Source organism: Biomphalaria glabrata, chromosome 1 (genome assembly GCF_947242115.1).
Source record: "Biomphalaria glabrata chromosome 1, xgBioGlab47.1, whole genome shotgun sequence".
NCBI classification, from domain to species: Eukaryota; Metazoa; Mollusca; class Gastropoda; family Planorbidae; genus Biomphalaria; species Biomphalaria glabrata.
Window position 1 is genome coordinate 18,303,035 of NC_074711.1, and position 20,990 is coordinate 18,324,024.

The 20,990-nt window shown below is 37.9% G+C and overlaps 1 protein-coding gene across 1 annotated transcript in view; it reads right to left on the reverse strand.

The window, feature by feature from the left end:
- Window positions 1-263: 263 nt before the first annotated feature.
- Window positions 264-20,990, reverse strand: part of LOC106058117 (uncharacterized) — a 113,419-nt gene continuing 92,692 nt past the window's right edge. Inside the window, exon 4 of the mRNA XM_056026052.1 lies at window positions 264-2,526. Within this exon, the coding sequence (XP_055882027.1) occupies window positions 985-2,526 (1,542 nt within the window). The 3' untranslated portion in view covers window positions 264-984. The remainder of the gene's footprint in view (window positions 2,527-20,990) is intronic.

Here is a 20,990-nt window from a genome sequence, read left to right on the forward strand (position 1 = left end):
CATCTATGTCAATGTTTTGTCGTCACTCTACCATCTTGTCTACATCTATGTCAATGTTTTGTCGTCACTCTACCATCTTGTCTACATCTATGTCAATGTTTTGTCGTCATTCTACCATCTTGTCTACATCTATGTCAATGTTTTGTCGTCATTCTACCATCTTGTCTACATCTATGTCAATGTTTTGTCGTCACTCTACCATCTTGTCTACATCTATGTCAATGTTTTGTCGTCACTCTACCATCTTGTCTACATCTATGTCAATGTTTTGTCGTCATTCTACCATCTTGTCTACATCTATGTCAATGTTTTGTCGTCATTCTACCATCTTGTCTACATCTATGTCAATGTTTTGTCGTCACTCTACCATCTTGTCTACATCTATGTCAATGTTTTGTCGTCACTCTACCATCTTGTCTACATCTATGTCAATGTTTTGTCGTCACTCTACCATCTTGTCTACATCTATGTCAATGTTTTGTCGTCATTCTACCATCTTGTCTACATCTATGTCAATGTTTTGTCATGGCTTTACAAACAGCGTTGGATTTTTAGCACTTCTGGTCTTTTTTTTTTCTTTTCATACAAGCAGAAATTAAATGTCAAGAAATTTTATTGCGTTTCTTTAATTTTTTTTTTTTAAATTGAAGAAGCGGTAACAGAATCTGAAAAGATAAATTTAGCTGTAAGGACAACATGTGAAGTCATAAGAGGTGCTCACTCACCAGGAACACGGGTCAAATCAATACCGTTAAAGTGTGAGTAGGGTGGGACAGGAGGTGGAAGATAATTATCAGTTAATTTACACCGTGTCCTGAGAAGATTTAAAAGAATGCTAAAATCTATGACAACCTTTAATCAGAGGTGGTAAACCACAGAAGAAAGACTAGCTATTCACTTCGGGATAGGTTTGTCTCTTAGCTAATTAAATTATTTAGTGATAAAAGATAGTATTGAATGAAGGAATTGAATTTGTTGTTTGGTTCAACTTCTAGTAATCGCAAATACAATGGCCATCATTGAAAAGCCCACAAACGAACTTGAGACTCGCTTTAAATCGTCTTTACCGTCTAAGTCTTTGAACAGAATGTCGAAAAAAACGATATAAAATATTGTCCCAGTAGCAAGGCTCTGGAGAATTGCTTCAGGCACTGATACGTTGGAGTACAAAGAGGCTCCCGATGAGATGATAATGCCTATGATGATTCCCAGGGTGGAAATTAAAGTAAAAGTGCCTATGCACAGAAATGCAGTCCCTTGTTTTTCGTCCCCGCGGCAAAGGTCCATGCCGAGCCTAAAGGCTAGGACGCAGCGATGGACCACGATGGCGAAACAAAGAGACCAGACACTACTCTTCATGCTCTGAAGACCCAAAGCCATGCCTTCGAATATCCCATGGAATGATAAGGCCATGATGTAGATGATGGACCGCAGATGCGCCTTGCTTGAGTCGTCGGTCCGGCTTAGTTCATCGACAACTCTTTTGACCTGAATGTCTTGCAGAACCGAACTCGATTCTGATATTTTGTCAAAGGAGACGTCCCTCGAGGATGTCCTCAAGGGCTTGAGCGTGTCTGACTCTGCCGTCTCGCAGTCTCGACGGGCGGAAAAGATGCCAGAGTCGGCACTCCTATCATGATCCCCTGTGCTTTTGAAAGTGTGCGGCTCCGTTTCGGAGCCTCTTGCTCTCTCCACGCACACGGTCACGTGTTGATGGGAACCTGAATGTGGTTGGTCAGGATTTTCGTCCAGATCATCAGAGTGGCTGCTGATTTGAACATCTGACCACACCCCGTCTTGTCCTTGCTGCTCAGGACTCTGTATTTGATGGAACTGTTGACTGTGTGGGTGATGAGGCTCCTTCTGTGAATACTGAGCCTTGGGCTGCTGCTCGTCATACCGAGTCACGTGATTTGGCTGCGGTGTATAGTGATTATGATTCGAGGATTCCAGCGGAGCATGCTGCTGAATGCGAGTGTGAATAATTGGTGGGCCAGAACTTAGAACGGGCCTCGTGCTGGCCATGGTCACTTTTGGCATGGGTGAATGCTGGCCAAATGTCCTCAAAACCTGAGTACCGGGCTCACTATGGCACGGTGGTTTGGAATGATGTAGAAGTTGACTATGTTGGTGGTAGATGTTATTGAGCGAATGGGAATGCCCGGAGCTCATGAGCGCAGGGGCGCCACTTTTTTGTGTCTCGTGTTTTTCTGTGCCGTTCTCTCTACCTATGAGGTTTTCCTTGACCTGTGTGATCGAATCCACACTGTTCTTATCCGAGTCAGTCTCTTCAAAGCTCAGATCTTCCTCATCTTCTATTAAGACATTGTCATCATCATCTTCGTCTTCTTCGTCGTCCCTGTAAGGTCTGTGTTCTAGCTGCGTCTCGCCTGGATGCACATCCTCATCCAGGGTTGACCGGAACACTTGCACGGGTTGTCTTTTCGCTTCGGGCTCTTGATGCGCTCTTTTGGCCTTTCTCAGCTTTCTGTTGACGTCAGATTGTTGAGCCTTCACATAAAGAGCCTGTGAATGAATTAAAAAACAAAACAACTTTTGAGCAAAAAAAAAAATAAGTCCATTCAATTCAAAAAGCAAATAAGCAAAATAAAAAAAAATCCTTTAAAAAAAAAGTTTATCTAAGGGAAGGAACTGCTTACTTACAACAATAATAATAATTAAATTAATTAATAGATTCATGTTTTAATAGGTACAATGGATAATTGTTTAAGATTTCATTTGATCGAGAATGGGTCTGAGAGAAATAAAGTGTTCAATTATCGAAAGGGACGAAACCCTACATATTTAACCGTATCTATGATTACTGAAGGATTACTTTCTTGCTGGTATAAAATAAAATAATTAAAAACCAGTAATTTATAGACTAATCGGTTATTTTTTGTAATTGATTCACGTATTGTCTATGCCTAGGAATAATTGTGCAAAGTTTCAACTTGATCCTAGAATAGGTGTGTTTAAAATAACGTGTACAAACTTTTTAATCAAAGAGAGGCAGAGAGTGAGTTGATAGAAGTTATGTAATAAAACATTTTATGTTCAAATAATTCTCATTCTATTTATTTTTCAACTCTTTTTTTTAAAGCAATGATTTTAATGTTGATTAGAAATAAGCAATAATTCTGTCAATAAGACATTACTTTCATTCTTTGTTAATCCTTCCATCTACAGATGTCTGCCTGTTAGACTGTACTCTCTGTCTATCCGATCTTCTATATCTACAACTTCTTTCATTGTTTTTCCTCGGCCAACTGACGTGGAAAAGAAAGAAGGAGTTCTCTAAATAAAACTATTTTTAAAAAGACCTGCTCCCAGAGCCGAGAAGGAATCCAATCCAGTCATCGTCTTGCTGTGTTCGGGACATTGACCACAAACTCAACACCTTCCACTTTGGTTCCTTCAGTGACAGGACCTGTACCAATGTCCAATGAGATACATTGGAATTTTTTTGTGTGTGAGATCTATATATAAGAGAGGTGATGGCAACGTCATAAGGTGAATCCAATGATTCGTGTTCAAATTTCAACTTGAATGATTAAATAGAGATCTGATTAAGCCATGAGAGATTATAGTCTGGGCACATACGTGGTCGTTCAATTGCTTTCTACTTGTAATCAGGAGCGGACTGGGTATCAAAATCGGCCCGGGCATTACCTTATAAACCGGCCCACAAATGGCATGTCATATATTTTCGGTGTAGGGGGAGGATTTTAAACCCCCTATGCAATTTTTATGTGTATATATATATATATATATATTAGTGTGTGTATATGTAATTAATCTTCATTACATTCTTATCTTTCATTATTTTAAACGTTTTTTCTACCCTAGAATACTCTCTTCCTATCATTAGTGAAAGGCAGTACACACCGCCAAGGGACAGCTAGGGAGTCTGGGGGAGCGCTGTAAGCTCCCCCAGTGGGGTCCGGGGCAAAGCCCCGGATCCAAGCATTATTTCCGTTATTTTAAGCTTTAAAAAATGCTTATTTTAAGGTATCTACAGTGCAATTAGCCTGCTACTCTTCCGCTAAAAAGATCAAAAACTAAATCTTTTATTCACTGGAGTTCAGCGACTGTTAGAAAATGGTAAAATGCTTTTAGTTTTGTATTGGAAAGGGGGGGGGGAGGGAAACCAAAAACCCCTTTTTGGCTACGTTCATGAAATTTGGTGACTGTAGTTTTCTTAAGTTGGCTGCACTGAGGAAGTAAGTAAAGTTTCCCTTTCAGACAATGAGATCTGAGGCCAGTGATGGTTTGAACTCCTCCCCTCTCGTCTACGCCCATGTGTTTTATCATAGGTGTAAGCCTAATTCTATTCAAAACATATAAAGTTTGATAACGCATCGAAAACGGAATGTATGCTTTCTTAGGCTTATATAATGTATTCTATTTATACATGTATGTAGTCTGAAAACTATAAACACTACATTAGCAGCCTTAATATGAGTTTCAAACTTTTTGGTATTACTTATAGATTACAGACGTTTCTTCAAAAAAAAATAAAATAATTAGGTCCTACGCATTTCACGTGTCAATCTAGTCATGCATGTTGATCTGTGACTTAAAATATGCTAAATCATTGGTTTTCAAGGCTGACTCAGGCAACCCATTCCTTTAAAGTGGTATCACCACAAATACAAAACTAGGGGTCTATCGAGCCGTCATCCTCCTTACATTGCTCTATGCCCCACATACATGGATAGTGTACAGTTAACATGCAAAGAAACAATCACTTCCACATGACATGTCTGTGAAAAATACTGAATGTCAAATGGCAAGACAAAATACCAGATACTCAAGTCCTTCAAAGAGCGGGTCCTGATGCAGTCCCAGCTGCGATGGGCAGGACACGTATGCAGAATGAAAGACCACCGCATCCCTAAACGACTATTGTATGTCCAACTAAGCGAAGGAAAGCGCTCGCAAGGTGGTCAAAGAAAGCGCTTCAGGGGCACCCTGGGAGACAGAGGCACATGACAGAGCATCATGACGTCGCGCTGTGAAAACCGGCGCACATGTTGCTGAGGAAAAGAGAACAAAGCTGGCAGACGAAAAACGCCAGAGAAGAAAAGCAAGGCCAATGACACTAGCTCCAGCTGGAATAACCTGCCCAGTGTGCAGCCGAACATTCCGGGCTCACAGAGGTTTCACCAGCCACACGAGGAGACATAGAACCCCAGTGCAAAGCCCTCAGCCCTCTGGATGACAAAGTGATCATCATCGAACCACGATGGACGAACTATATATATATATATATTAGATAGATAGATAGATAGATAGATAGATAGATAGATAGATAGATAGATAAGAGAAAGCAGAACGGTTATAGAGGCACTTCTAAATGTGAAAAACTCTTGCTTCCTCCAAGTACATTCTCAATTGTATATGAATATATTATTTAAAATATAAATGATTCTAAATCTCATTTCATTAAGTATCGTATGTGACAGCGCTATATAAATATAAATTATTTTAATTATTGTAATAATTTTCATTATTAATGACCTCATACTAAGCATAAGCATAAGATTGCCATTAATCATAATATCATTGTGCTTTAGGGTGTTGTAAACTTAGATATATGTTTTAATTAAATAATTTTTTTTTTGTAAGCCCTAAGTGGCTTAAGTGTAGTATTTTTAGATCTATGTTATTACAAATAAACAACAAGAAACTTGCTTTTTCTTTTCAAATCGCAGAAAGTAGAGCATTATACCCATATTGAGCTATGAATAAGTTGGGTGGTTTGCAATTTCGCGGCTGTGTGTATGTGTTAAAGTTAACTTCTATAAACGTTTTGTTAAAGAGCTAATTGTCTCCCCTTTTGCCGCATTATATCAATGTTTTCTAACTTAACCTCTCCCATCCCTCTTTTTCGTTAACGTTCATTGGAACCACCAAAAAACGGGTGAGGGAAGGAGCAAAACAAAAATGGCAGTGCCATCAAAGGCCCATGCCGACCAGCAAAACGATCAGGCCAAACACAGTCTTGAAGACATCAAAGTAGTGTTGAAGGCCATGCCGCTCATGCATAGCAGAAAGTACGGTCGAACGTTTTACAAATGATAATACGTACAAAATTAATTGTAATAATAATTTACAAAAAAAAAAAAAACCAAGAAAACGTGTTCGGGCCTTTGTGTCTTGCTGCTGTCACTTTTGTTTTTAAGTTGTCTGCATTGAGTTTTTTTTTCTTTGGTCGCGACCAGACCGGCCCATTTGGCAACGGCCCACCGGGCATTTGCCCGTTTGCCCATATAGCCAGTCCGCCCCTGCTTGTAATGAACAAATAATAGGAAGCAATACTTGGCGTATATGATGTTTGTATGTATGTTTTTTTTTTTTTACAGGTTTCAGATGATCTATCAGAAAAGAAGATTTTTTATATCCCGTAAGAAGGGAGGGGAAGCGGCTAGGGTTCGAACCGACGAGCTTCCAGATGACAGTTGATACCAGGTAGCCTTCTTAGTGTTGATATGTGTGTATGAGTTTGTAATTTTGTGGGTCTGTCTAAATTTCTTGTACTTGCATATATGGCGTGTATGTGTGTGTATGCAGCGGGATTGCTTCTTTTTTTAATATGATATTGTCTCTATGACAACCGTTAATAGATCATTTACTCAGCTCTGTTCTGTGGTTGTTTTGTCGGTTATATTTCCACAAAATATTTTGTCTCGCTAGTTTATTCGAGCTGAAGCTGAAAAGCCATTTTAAAATAAACTAACTTCTATTTACAGATACGTACACAAATCTCTCTATGAAGACAGTCATCTCCAAAATGGACATTCTAATATAAGAAGTTGTAGGCTTAGCGTAGTGTATAATAATCTTCTCTAGTAAAGAACGTCCCTGTAAGTATAAGATTTTCACTTTGACTTTCAACGCTGCCAAATCTACATCTTCTTGCCAATAATGTCTCCCCCCTCCCCCTCCCGGTTTCTCTCATCTCTTTCATCATCTTCCTGTCTACAAGCCCCGCCTCTAGAGTTAAAAATAGAACTTTTTCGTCATCGACTGAATGACAGCATACAGTTATACTGTTGCATCAATCCAAAACTACTATACATCCATCCAAAGATCCTGCCTTCCCCCGTCCACAGCAGAATTAATTAATTGGGAATTTTCACTCTAAAATTTTTAAAAAATTTCAATTACATTCTTTTAGCGATAGAATACAGTAAGAGAGAAAAGGAAGAAAATACAAAAAGGAGAAATGTGGTGGCGATATAATAAACCTAAAAACAACCAAAAGAAAATGAAAATAGGGTTGTTGAAACAGATTGTTAGAGAACAAAAAAATAAAGAAAATAAACAATGTCAAGCGAACGAGCTAAGAAATTTGATTCTAGAGTAATTAAAAGTGCAAACGATTTATTACAGCAGCTAATTAAAAGACTTCACGTATCAATACGTCCGTATTCTGTTCACCGGAGACACCAATAATCTTGCAATTTATGGATTGGCCGGCGCGTATTAGAATTTCCAATATTGATTAGGCAGTTGTCAGGTGCTGTTCAAACTTTTCATTGCCTCACCGATGCACGGGCGTTTAATAAGCGCGATAAATATTTTAATAAAGTATGCCATAATGAGCAAATCTCCAGAGTTATCAGAACATGCTCGCCGAAAACTGACACACTGATTCTGTGGTGGGGCGGGCGATGATGAGGAGGGTCGTGAGGGGAGGGGGGTATCTATTTGTTGTTCCGGGTATCTCCAGAAGCTAAATTTATCTGAGCGGAGATAAGGCCAGTGGCTGGTGAGACAAAGCATTGATTTACGACAAGTCAACAAGCTATTCCACTGTGTTGACTTATCGTCCTCATTGCCCGAGGGCCACACGATAAGGTGAAACAAAACTGTGTGACTAGGACCTGGTTATCTGTGACAAGAGAAGGACGCGACGGCCGGGCCAAAGTGTATTCCTATAGGAGGATAAGGGCCAATAGTGTTATCACAGACCGCCCATATTACGTAAACTATAAATATTTATATCAACTGTTGAGGTTGAGGCTTACGTAAGCTTTCATAGTTTTGTTGAATTACAATAACTGTTTAAATGCTAAACTTGGATTCGAAACTAAATATTGATGCTAGATTCCAACTCAAATTAATAATAATAATAAGGCTTGTCTTCGAGTCCGAAGATGTGAACTACATATTTTGCCAAATCCAGCGCAGGCATAACGTTGTCCGCCGGAGGTTGATTTAGATTTATTCTCGCCGTCTACGTCTGTCCTCGGCAGCGGATTTTCTTCTGGACTTCAATGTGTATCTCGCGGCCTGTGACCTCCAGCTGAAGCTCAAAATAAAAGTGACAATGACTAGCTTAAAGATAGTTTCGAACGCAAGAAAATCCGCTTGAGGACGTTCCTTCAGAAGAGAAGATTATTACATCCTGGCTCAAAACTGGGGATAATGGTAGGCAGGGTTTGAACTTGGGACCATCCTAATGACAATACGAAGGGTACAACACACGGCCATTCATTAAATTATACTTTTCAGTGGACGTTGATTCTATTTATTTAATGTCTCAGGACATTTGGGCACATAGATGAATGATTCAGAGCTTTATGAGAGAAAGAAAAGAAATATTAGAAGGATAATATTTGAAGAAGCATTTACACCTGTATGGCCTACTTCTGGTATGGATATGTGGATTACATTTTGGGCTGTCTTCACATGGTACATAACTAAAACCCTCAGATGTCCTCCCTTGCTGTCCTGCAGGACGATTGGCGAACAAGACATAAACTAAGAGTCTGCATTTATTAGTGAACTTACACGTAAAGAAATTGGAAATAATTTCGTCCCATATCTTGTTTATTTGTCATAGGTTAGTTTGAAGTAAACAATTGTGTACACCATACAAGTAGCTAATGGGATAGAAAATACTTAATTTAGAAATAACAAGGTTACAAAGACAGTTTGTGTGGAAACACAAACTCAAAATCGGCCCCCGAAGTGGTCCACCCAGGCAGGCTTCAATATTTTCAGAAAGAACATCCAAATGAAATTATATCAAAGACAAATGAGAGATAAGAATGGAGAAAGAAGGTTGACAGATCTTGTGTAGTGCCCCAACGGTCCAGCAGATCAAAGGATAGTTGCAAGTGAATGCAAAGTTAGATGCCTAAGTAGTTCCCCTTTCAGACCGTGTGGTCTATAGGGCAGATGATGTAAAGTTAATCTGTTTTTGTGGCCTACGGTTAACGAGGGTGTCATGTAGCCAGCACAACGACCAACGCCTTTACTTTTCCCCAACTAATGTCAGGTACACATTAGAGATGGGTGGACTCAAAGGCGCCCAAGGATTCCAAAGTTGAAAATCCCAGTCATCATCACTATCTTTTCTAGTCATTTTAACGGATCGGACAGACAGACCAGACAAAATTAATAGCGGCTATTTCCGTTTCGGGGACCGCTAAAAAAAGGGTTCTACAAATAAAAGAACAACTTTTGTCTTAGAATGCTTAATGTAGTCCATCAATGTCTTAGTTGTATGTTTGACTTTTGTGTTGTTTTGTCATTGTTACTATGTGTGTGAGTAGTGTGTGTGTATGTGTTGTGAGTAGCGCGTGTGTATGTGTGCGTGAGTGATGTGGAGACGTTTGCACTGACTCGTTAAACACAGTTGGACATCAATATTTCAGAATGCCGAGGCGCGGTAACGAGGAAGTAGCCGAGTGTAGATCTAGTCTTCTTGGCGCAAGTTTGATTTCAACCAGCACGGTCGTCACGCGATTTGTTTCCCTTCTGTCTCGCCATCAGCGTCACGCTTGAAATCAATGTCAAGCAAACACTTTTTTTTACTTCTAAAAATATAGATAACATATTGTAAAGGTCTCCAACTATAATTTTCCCTATTCGACTTTTATGCCATCAACTACAAGCCTATTATAAGAACAATGGTCTCTGGATAATTCTCTAACATTTAATTAATTTCAATGTATTGGTCTCTATAAGAACGTACATACGATTGGGTTACCTGGTCTGTGGTATGCGCACTGGACTGTCGTTTGAGTGATCTCGATGGTCCCGGGTTCATATCCTGCCCGCTGCTCTGTCGTCCTACGGGAGGTTTGGGGTAGGATGAAATCATCTTCAAATCTAAAGGAACATCTAAAGGAACATACGAACCTCACGTATAACATTAGTAACGCGTCACGAAAAAAACAAAACTAAAGGAAGGTGCCCCAAAGGCAGACCACGAATTCGATGGATCGGTGATGTAGACTAGTAGTGGACAATTTCCAATAACTTTCTGTTTGGGCTTGGAGATGAAAAACTCAAGAGAGCTCTGAATGGAAGGATGTGTTGAAGTAGTCCAGAGCCATCAATGAGCTGTAGCGTCACTGAGATGGATGGATTGATGACGCCAAGGGAAAAATATAATCTACTCGTGAAGATGAATTTAGAATGGAACTGTATGATAACTAAAGAAAACTCTACGCAGAACTAGATCGACCTTTGAACTAACCGATTATGACGTCTTGTCATTTGAGTAGTGAATAGAATAATTAAAAATATTCTTATGTAGTCACAGTTTCAGAACATCAATTCCAGTCATTAGGAATGATCTCGACACTTGTAAATACACATATTTAAAAGAGATGCATTGAACTTGATTTTACATTTATTAATTTTAAAAAACGGCAACTTTATTTGAAAGACAAGTGTGTATGTGTAGGAAAAAAAAGCAGTTTTCTTATTTTAATTTCAGAGTTAACACTTGTTTCAAACATTGATACGGACAAAAGGGCATTGAATTTTCAATAGCGATTTACATTTTGAGCTACCAACAGACCAGTATATCAGCTTTGACTTCCAGGTTCGCTAAAGAATGAAGAAATAAAAAGAAACATGTAATACATAGAGTCTGTTCCTAATCAGAAATGAAGACAATGCATTTATATTTCGCTATCTCCAACCTAATCAATGTCCCGTAGATCTGTTATGACAAGCGATAATGACAAACTAATTGAGTTACTGTGGACTGAATTGAATTAGTAGCGTTCCATGAAAAACAACATTTAACATAGCAAGCAACTTATTAACTAGTCAGCTGCTGAGACAGCTAAACATCTTGTGAACTTGTATGGTTAGTGTACAGGAGAATGAAACAAAGTTTAGTGTACAGGAGAATGAAACAAAGTTTAGTGTACAGGAGAATGAAACAAAGTGATCTATAATCTCAGGTCTTTCCCCGTTTTCATTGCCTGCTTCTGGGGCACATATTTGAGTTGACTGTAACAGTACATCAGAGTTATATTTTTTACATTACACTTTCCCATCATGCATATCCGTCTATCAGCACTGAGGATAAATCTACATGCATGCATTAATGCATTCACTCAACTTATTGTGTTTGTTTTTTCACTTATGATAAACCAGACTAGCTTAAGAGCCTCCATACATTGTGAGAGATTTTATAAATGTTATAATTGTATGGTGCAGTTTATGTTTGATTTATGATTTCTTAAGATTTCTTGCACCACAGAATGTTCCTGACTCTCGCGCGTGTATGAAGGACTCCTCCTCTCTCTAACACGCACACACTCACACACTCAGAAAAGTACAAGCAGAGAGGAGGGTGGGACAGTGTTTCACCGACGGTTGAGTGATGACTAGATGCTGGTGCCACCCGGCGTGTCCAGACAAGGGTCTGGTTCGCCCCTGGAGGCCTGGGAGAGACAGATCTATAACCAGACGGCGTAGACAAAACATTATGATCCGTTGATGTCCGGGAACAGACGCTTCTTTAAGCTCAAGCGAGCTGGACTTGACTGTTTCTGAGTTCTATTTTCTTTCTTGCATGCTGTGGCGTACCTTGTTGAAAGCGCTGTGAGCATGAGAGTATTAGTCTAAAGGCGTCAAGATCGATATCGATAGACAGGTATATCATAAGTATATGTAGGTATGAATACCCCATTTCAAGTTGACCTCTCCCTGCGAATCGAACACTTTCAAATTGTTTTCAATTGATTCATGTGTTGTCATCGACAATAAATAATTGTGGCTAAGTTTCAACTCGATTCGAGAATGGGAAGTGGGAGAACTAACGTGCAAAAGACTCCACCCAGACAGACACACGGAGTGATTTAATAAAAGATGTGTAATACGCAAATCCAATCTTCAGGATTTAACTTAAGAGACATAAACATTCCTAATTAATACACAAATATTCACTGTAAAGTTAATATTATAATCCAAATTGCATTCATAGTGATGTCAAACTACAATTTATTAATACCAAAATTGCCAATGTTTCATGCATAGCCAATTATAAACTGCTGTCACACTCATATGAGGAGCAGAAGTCATTAGGACACACAATGTTCCACGTAAATGTCATCCTGTCATCTGTGGGTGTGGCTAATGTATTGTAACGTTACGGAGTCCATTGTTGATGTTTGTGCTTCTGGGACATCTTCAGCGGTGATGCAGACTTTACGCAATCATCCATTATGGAGTTGTTCATGTTTCCGTAGAATTTTATTTTGAATTTCAGAATTATGATTGCTACATTTGACATACATATCACAGAGGACAACAATAGCAATGTAATGATGTCCACCCAGTGGCGTAGCAAGATACCAGTGGGCCCGGGTTTAGAAATATATTGGTGGGCCCCCTCCCCCAATAAGACGAATACAATCTATGACAAAACAATTGAGTAATGTCATTGTATCGGTACATTGACCAAAAGACATTCCAATGCAAGCAGTGAAGCTTTTTAATAATCTTATTACGTTTGATGCAGGACTCCAACAAAAATAAAAAATGTGTATGTTTGTACAATTTTTGAACAGAATTAAACGAGTTAACGGAGTTTCAAATATATAAAGAAATGTTTTATGAGTCCAAGTTCCCATTGTACACATTGACATTTCTAAAACACTTCTAAGTGTCAAACTTTGAAACATTGATACAAACAAATTCTACGTCCATTATTTCACAGTAAACAGATCGAATATTTATTTATTGAACATTTCTCTGGCCTTCTAAGTAACTAAGTAAGAAACCAGTGCATCTTTTGGTCTGGCTAGCTGGTCATCTATTATGGGGTTGGGTAAGTGGAAGTTTAAATATACTTCCTCGCTCAACTTGACAGTAGTGAACAAAAGCAAGATATTTAGTGAAGTTTGGAATACTAGTATACTTTATTCTTCCAAAGACCAGTGGGACAGCATGTATAATAAAACCGGTACGTGACGTTTTGGCGCGAGCCGTTTTGGCGACGGGACGTTTTGGCGAGATATCATTTGACGATTATTTAATAAGCACGTAGCTTTTATAACAATGTTTATTTCACTCTACCATAATATTGTATGTATAGTATGAATTCTAACACCGTTCAGCGAATTGTTTTTTTTTAATTATAAATATTTTGCTTATTTCATGAATATAGGCCTATAATAAGTCAGATTCTTGAATGGAAATGACATTATGTGAGTTCTGCTAATCCCACTAGATGACATTTTTGGATTTCTTTCCAAAAGATTTTTTTTTATTTGACATTAGTGTAATATACGAACTAGATAAGTGTCATATAACAAAAACCATGTTAACATCTAAAACTTTTTTGAAAATAAAAGTGTGCCTCTTTATAAACACACATACACAAGCCAAAATGTTTATTAAAGAAAATGATGTGAAAAACAAACACGCATTTACATTTAGTACGTGAAAAATATGTCTTAACACAAACACTCATACAAAACATAGATATGAATAATTCTTTTACAAGAAATAATACAATAAACGTACATAATGTATTTAGCGCCAAAACGTCCCGTCGACAAAACGGCTCGCGCCAAAACGACCTTCGCGCCAAAACGGCGGGGCCAAAACGGCGGCGCCAAAACGTCCTGCTTCGTAATAAAACCTGTAATTTTATTAAAATGTATAAGCATACCTCGTCTACCATTTTAGGGAGTGTGATTTTGATTGATAATATGGTCACTCCAAGGGTGGTCTATATGGCGAGTATTATAGAACCTCCTCCCAATTTCATTTTCTTCAAGATGAACACAATAATTGGAAACTTCATTTTTAGGAACACAATTAAATATATCAAGCATAACACTTTGACGGGGGAATTAATTTACAGGATGTTCGAGTTAAGACCAAGGCAATAAGACATAGAAATCCTAAAGAGTTTCCATTGGCAGTGTATTACTATGGAATCAGATTGGGGCGATTACTTACAATTCGGAATGATACCCCACATTATTTTGGTGCACTTGTTCATCCATTTTATAATTCTTTTTGAATAATGAACACTTAATGCATAATAAGCTCAAGGAAATTTACACGCACTAATGTACTCACTAAAGGAGAACTTGGGTCTCAAAATCAAATGGGGAAAGGTAATAGGTAACAGAGTTTAGGGGTTCCTTTACAAATCTTCATAAGCACAATGCAATCATGGTGTCTGTGTGTAAACCAAAAGATTACAATATTTTAAATACAAAACAAAATAAAAACATATTAAGCTTTGAAAAAAATGAATAATTTGCAGCTGTATCGAAATTTTAAGTGACAATCAGAACTATCCCTATTTCTTAATCAAACTCTCCCCATCCCCCCCCCCCCCATTCCTGTAATACTACCAATAAGTTATGAACAGACAAGAAAAAAAAAAGGAATGGGACGATATGGAAATGATTACCTCAAATGCACGATTAGAGCTACCCAACCATTACAATTTAATTGACCTGATGCAAAGCAAATCCTTACATTAAAGCTTAAACACAGGTTTTGAAGTTAATATTAATTTTGGTACAACGTTCAGGATATTTTGAGGGAGCTTTTTAAATTCTATTTTTTAAAATCTTTTTTTGCAAAAGTGAATTTATTTTTTCCACTTTGGTGTCATCCCACAAGTTCTCAACAAGTCAAAGAGTCATGGGCCCCAGCGCAGTGGGCCCCTAATGGTCGTGGGCCCGGGTTCATTGAACCCCTTCGAGCCATGGATGCTAAGCCACTGTGTCCACCGAGAGAGCAGACATATTGATTACGTTGTTATCAAGATAAGATATACATAAAATACGTATCGGATTGCGATAGTTTTGAAATTAATAATATCTTAACTATCTGTCATTTACTTTTTTTTTTTTGGGGGGGGGGACCTCTTCTTGGTTGTTAGCCTTATACCTCATTTTGGTCACCTACTGCAGTTAATCATTTTTGTTACATAATCCAAATGAACTCTCTGATCTACTTGGTACACTTACATTTTTGAAATTCGATTTATAAAGAAGACTCAGCAGTTGGAATATAATGTTAATTTTTGAAATAAATACTAAGTTCAAACCGTCCGAATACCTCTGCAAAGCCCCGCCATCATGCATGTTTAGTAATAGTAATAACAAAAATATGTCAAAGAAATTTGATTTTATGAGGAGGAAAAGAAATCATTAATAAAAAAGATAAGCATCGCTATGAAAACAAAATTTGGATATTTAAACAAGGTTACAAAGACAGTTTGTGTGGAAACACAAACTTAAAATCGGTCCCCGAAGTGGTCCACCCAGGCAGGCTTCAATATTTTCAGAAAGAACATCCAAATGAATTAATAGATCTTGTGTAGTGCCCCAACGGTCCAGCAGGTCAAAGGATAGGTGCAAGTGAATGCAAAGTTAGATGTGAACCTGGCCTAACTAGTTCCCCTTTCAGACCTTGTGGTCTGTAGGGCAGATGATGTAAAGTTCATCTGTTTTTGTGGCCTACGGTTAACGAGGGTGTCATGTAGCCAGCACAACGACCAACCGCCTTTACTTTTTCCCAACTAATGTCAGGTACCCATTAGAGCTGGGTAGACTCAGAGGCGCAAAAGGATTCCGAAGTTGAAAATCCAAGTCTTCACCAGGATTCGAACCCGGGACCCTCGGTTCTGAAGACAAGTGCTTTACCACTCAGCCACCTCGCCTCTCCAGGCCTAACTGAAGTCTTATAAATAATTTAATTGTTTTGAAAAGGCTCAATCTCTTATTCGAATCCTCAAAAAAAAAAAAAAAAAAAAAATGTCCGCAATAAAAAAAAGTGCAGGAAAATGACATTATAAGATTATTATTCGTTTTAAATTAGGTCTAACTTATAATGCATACCAATTAGCTTTTTCTCTTTAAAAAACTGCTTGCATAACTGATTTTAAAAATTAGATTTTTTCGCTTTCAGGAAAAAAAAAAAAGTAGCCATTGCATCAGAACTTTGAATGATCTAAAATATTGTGATGTCCGATTTTCAATATCTTCTAGTTTACGAGATCTAAACGGGACGAACGGACAGACGGTCAGACGGACAGACATTTTACACAAAACTAATAGCGTCTTTTCTCCTTTCGGGGGCCGCTAATAAAAATAAGAGTCGTTGCTATTTTTAAATCAACTTCGCTTTCCCGTAGACTACATTTTGTATTTCTCAATGTATGATACAAACCGGTCTGTAGCTGTTTCAAGTGACTTTTGGAAATCCTAATACATTTATTGGCTTGAAGTCTAGTCTGATTGGGACTCCAATGTAGAATGAGTGTTACACGTTGACATTGCAATAATGATGCTTAAGCTAAACAAATGACTTTCTTCCTTTCAACACTTCTGCTATTTCCTAATGTATTGAAACATGTTCACCATAACGTTATATCATAGCAAGATTAGCAATTTAGAATCGATTTATTCGAGTAAATATGTGCATAATATATATGATCGATACACATGTAAATATTTAAAATGAAGAGAAAAGTTCTGATATACGAACTAAGCCGTGTCTCATGTGGCGATCGCATATGCTAAAAGTGTATGTGGGGCTAATGTTGGACATGGCTGTTTTAGTCAAAGTTATAATGTTTACTATACCAAAGACATACTCGGTGTGCTACTTCAGATTATAAAATAGCAAAAGTTTCAAAATGAAAATACAAAATAATTTACTTAAGAAAAAAAAAAGAAATTGTCACAGAATGACTGAATGTACTAAATAGCTTGGAATCATGACTGAATGTACTAAATAGCTTGGAATCATGACTGAATGTACTAAATAGCTTGGAATCATGACTGAATGTACTAAATAGCTTGGAATCATGACTGAATGTACTAAATAGCTTGGAATCATGACTGAATGTACTAAATAGCTTGGAATCATGACTGAATGTACTAAATAGCTTGGAATCATGACTGAATGTACTAAATAGCTTGGAATCATGACTGAATGTACTAAATAGCTTGGAATCATGACTGAATGTACTAAATAGCTTGGAATCATCTACGCATATAACAGCACACACAGTAACAAGGATGTTTTTCAGGTTATCAATTTCGCTGATGTCCACAAAAAAAAAGTTAAGATTTTTAGCAGCACTCCATGAGTAAACTGTGAAAGAAACTAAAAAGTTCCTAATTAGGCTGATCCAAGTCAACAATAACTCACACACAAGAACTGCAAGTCTCTTCAGTTTTATTGTTACAGGATGAACAGAATACAAATGGAAGGCGCCTTCTCATTAGTTTCATTGCCCGACTAATAGAATCAGTTTGGAATTGGAGAGGGGGAGATTGTCATTTCCCAGTAGATAATTCAGTCAAGACTCTGGTACCAGACCAAGTACTGCATCAGATTCCCAAACGAGTATCTCATCATGAAACCAAATCAACATATTCTCTGTTTCACAGCAGGAGGCAGGGGAGGAACGCCAGAGATGATTGGCTGCGAATGTTACAACATTTGTCTGTGAGTTACACCAACATTTGTCTGTGAGTTACACCAACAGTTGTCTGTGAGTTACACCAACAGTTGTCTGTGAGTTACACCAACAGTTGTCTGCGAGTTACACCAACAGTTGTCTGTGAGTTACACCAACAGTTGTCTGTGAGTTACACCAACAGTTGTTTGTGAGTTACACCAACAGTTGTCTGTGAGTTACACCAACATTTGTCTGTGAGTTACACCAACAGTTGTCTGCGAGTTACACCAACAATTGTCTGTGAGTTACACCAACATTTGTCTGCGAGTTACACCAACATTTGTCTGTGAGTTACACCAACAGTTGTCTGTGAGTTACACCAACAGTTGTCTGCGAGTTACACCAACAGTTGTCTGTGAGTTACACCAACATTTGTCTGTGAGTTACACCAACAGTTGTCTGTGAGTTACACCAACATTTGTCTGTGAGTTACACCAACAGTTGTCTGTGAGTTACACCAACAGTTGTCTGTGAGTTACACCAACAGTTGTCTGCGAGTTACACTAACAGTTGTCTGTGAGTTAGACCAACATTTGTCTGTGAGTTACACCAACAGTTGTCTGCGAGTTACACCAACAGTTGATTACACATTTTTCTCTAAAGGTTGGTTGCAAATGCTACACCAAAATGTGCACCAACAGCTTTCCTAAATGGCCAGAAGAAGTGCCCTAATTTAGCCTAACTCAAATTTAAAATGTTGAATGCGTGTGTTATAAATTCTGAACTATGAATTGTCATTCTTGTCTAATTTTAGAACTGCTATTTACCTTTACAAACTCTCATTCATTAAATGAACCTTCGGTTCGTTGTCTTGCTATGACTGAGCACAGAAAGACGTTTTAGCGTTATGACAGAATAATAATAGTACATATAGGTTGATATAAGACAAAACAGCTCTCTCTACTATGACTTTCAAAAGATTGATACTTGTTTAAATTTTGTATTAGAGTGTTTCTGATAGAGATTAGAGATAGGATTAGTACAACGATTGGACCTCATGATGACCTGCTAACTACTGTCGAAAAACGCAAACTAAAAATCTATGACCATATTACAAGGACGTAACAAAGGCTCACAAAGATGAGGGAAAAGTACCAGAAAAAAAAGGAACAATTGGCAGACAGAGAGAGCGATGGGATGACAACTTAAATGAACAACATTGTAAGAGATTAGATCTAAGGCCAAAGACAGAGAAGAATGGAGAAAGACGGTCAACAGATTTCGTGGTGCCCTAACGGTCCAACAGACTAAGGGATAAGTGAAGATGATTAGTGTGTATTTATGTCTTTATTTTGTGTAGAACAGTTACCTTTCTTTCTATCATATTTAGGAATAAAATGTTAGTCAGACTAATAAAGGCTTGGGGAGAATGTAACTTTGAGTCGCAATGGGCATTCATTTTTTGAAGTAAATATTACAAGTTTTTAAAAAGGGAGACTAATATTTAAAAAAAAAAGGGGGAAGTCATTTTTAATGTAATTTTTATCTTAACAAGCCTTCATTAATCTGACAAATATTTCATTCCTAAATATAAATAGAATTACAGAAATGTAGACCTTCAGAGGAACAAAATTTCGAGCGCTAAAAAGGACGGCACCAAAAGGACTGCACCAAAACGTCGCGTAAGACAGGTTATTGTGAATCCCAGTTAATATTATGTAAACACTTATAAACAAGATTGGATAACTCCCTAGTTTACGTTGTCCAAGCAGTTTTTGTTAATCCTGGTCACTAATTCTCTTGTAGGATAGCATTAATTTAGTCTCGGGCAAAGAAGAGCTTCTCATAGCGTGACACTAAAGGATTATCAGTATTCATAGACTAGTTTATTTTTCTCTTTGTTGCAACTGCTAAATTCAGATTCAACCCATGTGTATCAAAATATTAACAAGCAAAATATAAAAACTAGTCGACCGGCGGCGTAGCATACGCCGCTATTTTGCAGGGCCGGCATTAAACCACTACAACCTATGCGACCGCAGTGGGCCCCGCACTTTCATAGGACACGCGCTAATTCTAGGTGTATAAATTATAATTATAAATTATAAATTAAGCCATTTTATAACTTATAACAGATTTCCCGCGGCCTCCTGTCCTGGAAATCTCATGAAATCGCAAAATATACAAAAACGTCCTGGAAATCTCCGAAAATGATTAAAATCTTTTGTAAACTCATGCGAATCTCCTGAAACATATAGACAAAAATTGTTAACCCTAACCCTGTCATTCAATATGGAAAACGACAATCCTACGCGCGATAAAAAAAAAACGGCATTATCCCATAATTTTGGAATCTGGTGAAAGAAGCTTCTTGCTCCTCAAAGAAATGAAGAATTACTTGAGGTCAACAATGCTCGTAGATAGATTGAAACATTTGGTAATTCTTGCTATTGAGCGTGATATATGTAGGAAAGAGAATATTTTTATGATATACTGAATGACTTCGCTAGATGCAAGGCTCGTAAAGTAATTTTGTATGTAGTAAAGAAAGAATAAAATGCAAAGACAAATGTATTTTTTAAAATAAACTCTTAATTTTCACTTATAATCCATATCCCTACCCAAACTGGGCCCTGCGAATTCCGTTTCGCATAGAACCCACAATGGTTAAGGCCGGCCCAGCTATTTAGTGACGGGTGAATACAGAGTAGATTACTTGTTCTCCCCCCCTCTCTTTTCGCCGCTAAATTTACGTGAGGTAGAAATAAAAAAAAGAGTGATCTTTCTTGGTTACAACGGTCCGGCTCTGCTATTTTGAGACGTGTGAACACTACTTGTTCTCCCCCTTTTTTTTCGTAGGGTAAATCTAGTTCGTCCGACTTGCAGAAATAAAAGAGTGATCTTTCCTTTACTTCTTCTTGCATGTTCAAACTCTTGAGCCATGAAGAGAATTATCCATATAGATCCTTTGAAAAAAAAAAGTTACCTTAGGGAAAAAAACAAACTCTTCACTTAAAACTATACCTCTCATTAATGTAGAAGTTAATGCTTAATGTTTGCCCCTCCCTTTCAATAGCGAACCACCCGCCTTTCGGTTACATCGGGTTGCTGTGAAATTCCGATCTAAACAAGAAACTGTATTTAACTTTTAATACTTTCCTTCATATTTTTCAATACAATGTTCGCGAACTTGATGTTAATAATACAACATCGCAATGTTGAATCATATCAATTCATCCCGCCTATCGGAATATATTAGATATCGAAAAATGGAGATAAATCTTACACT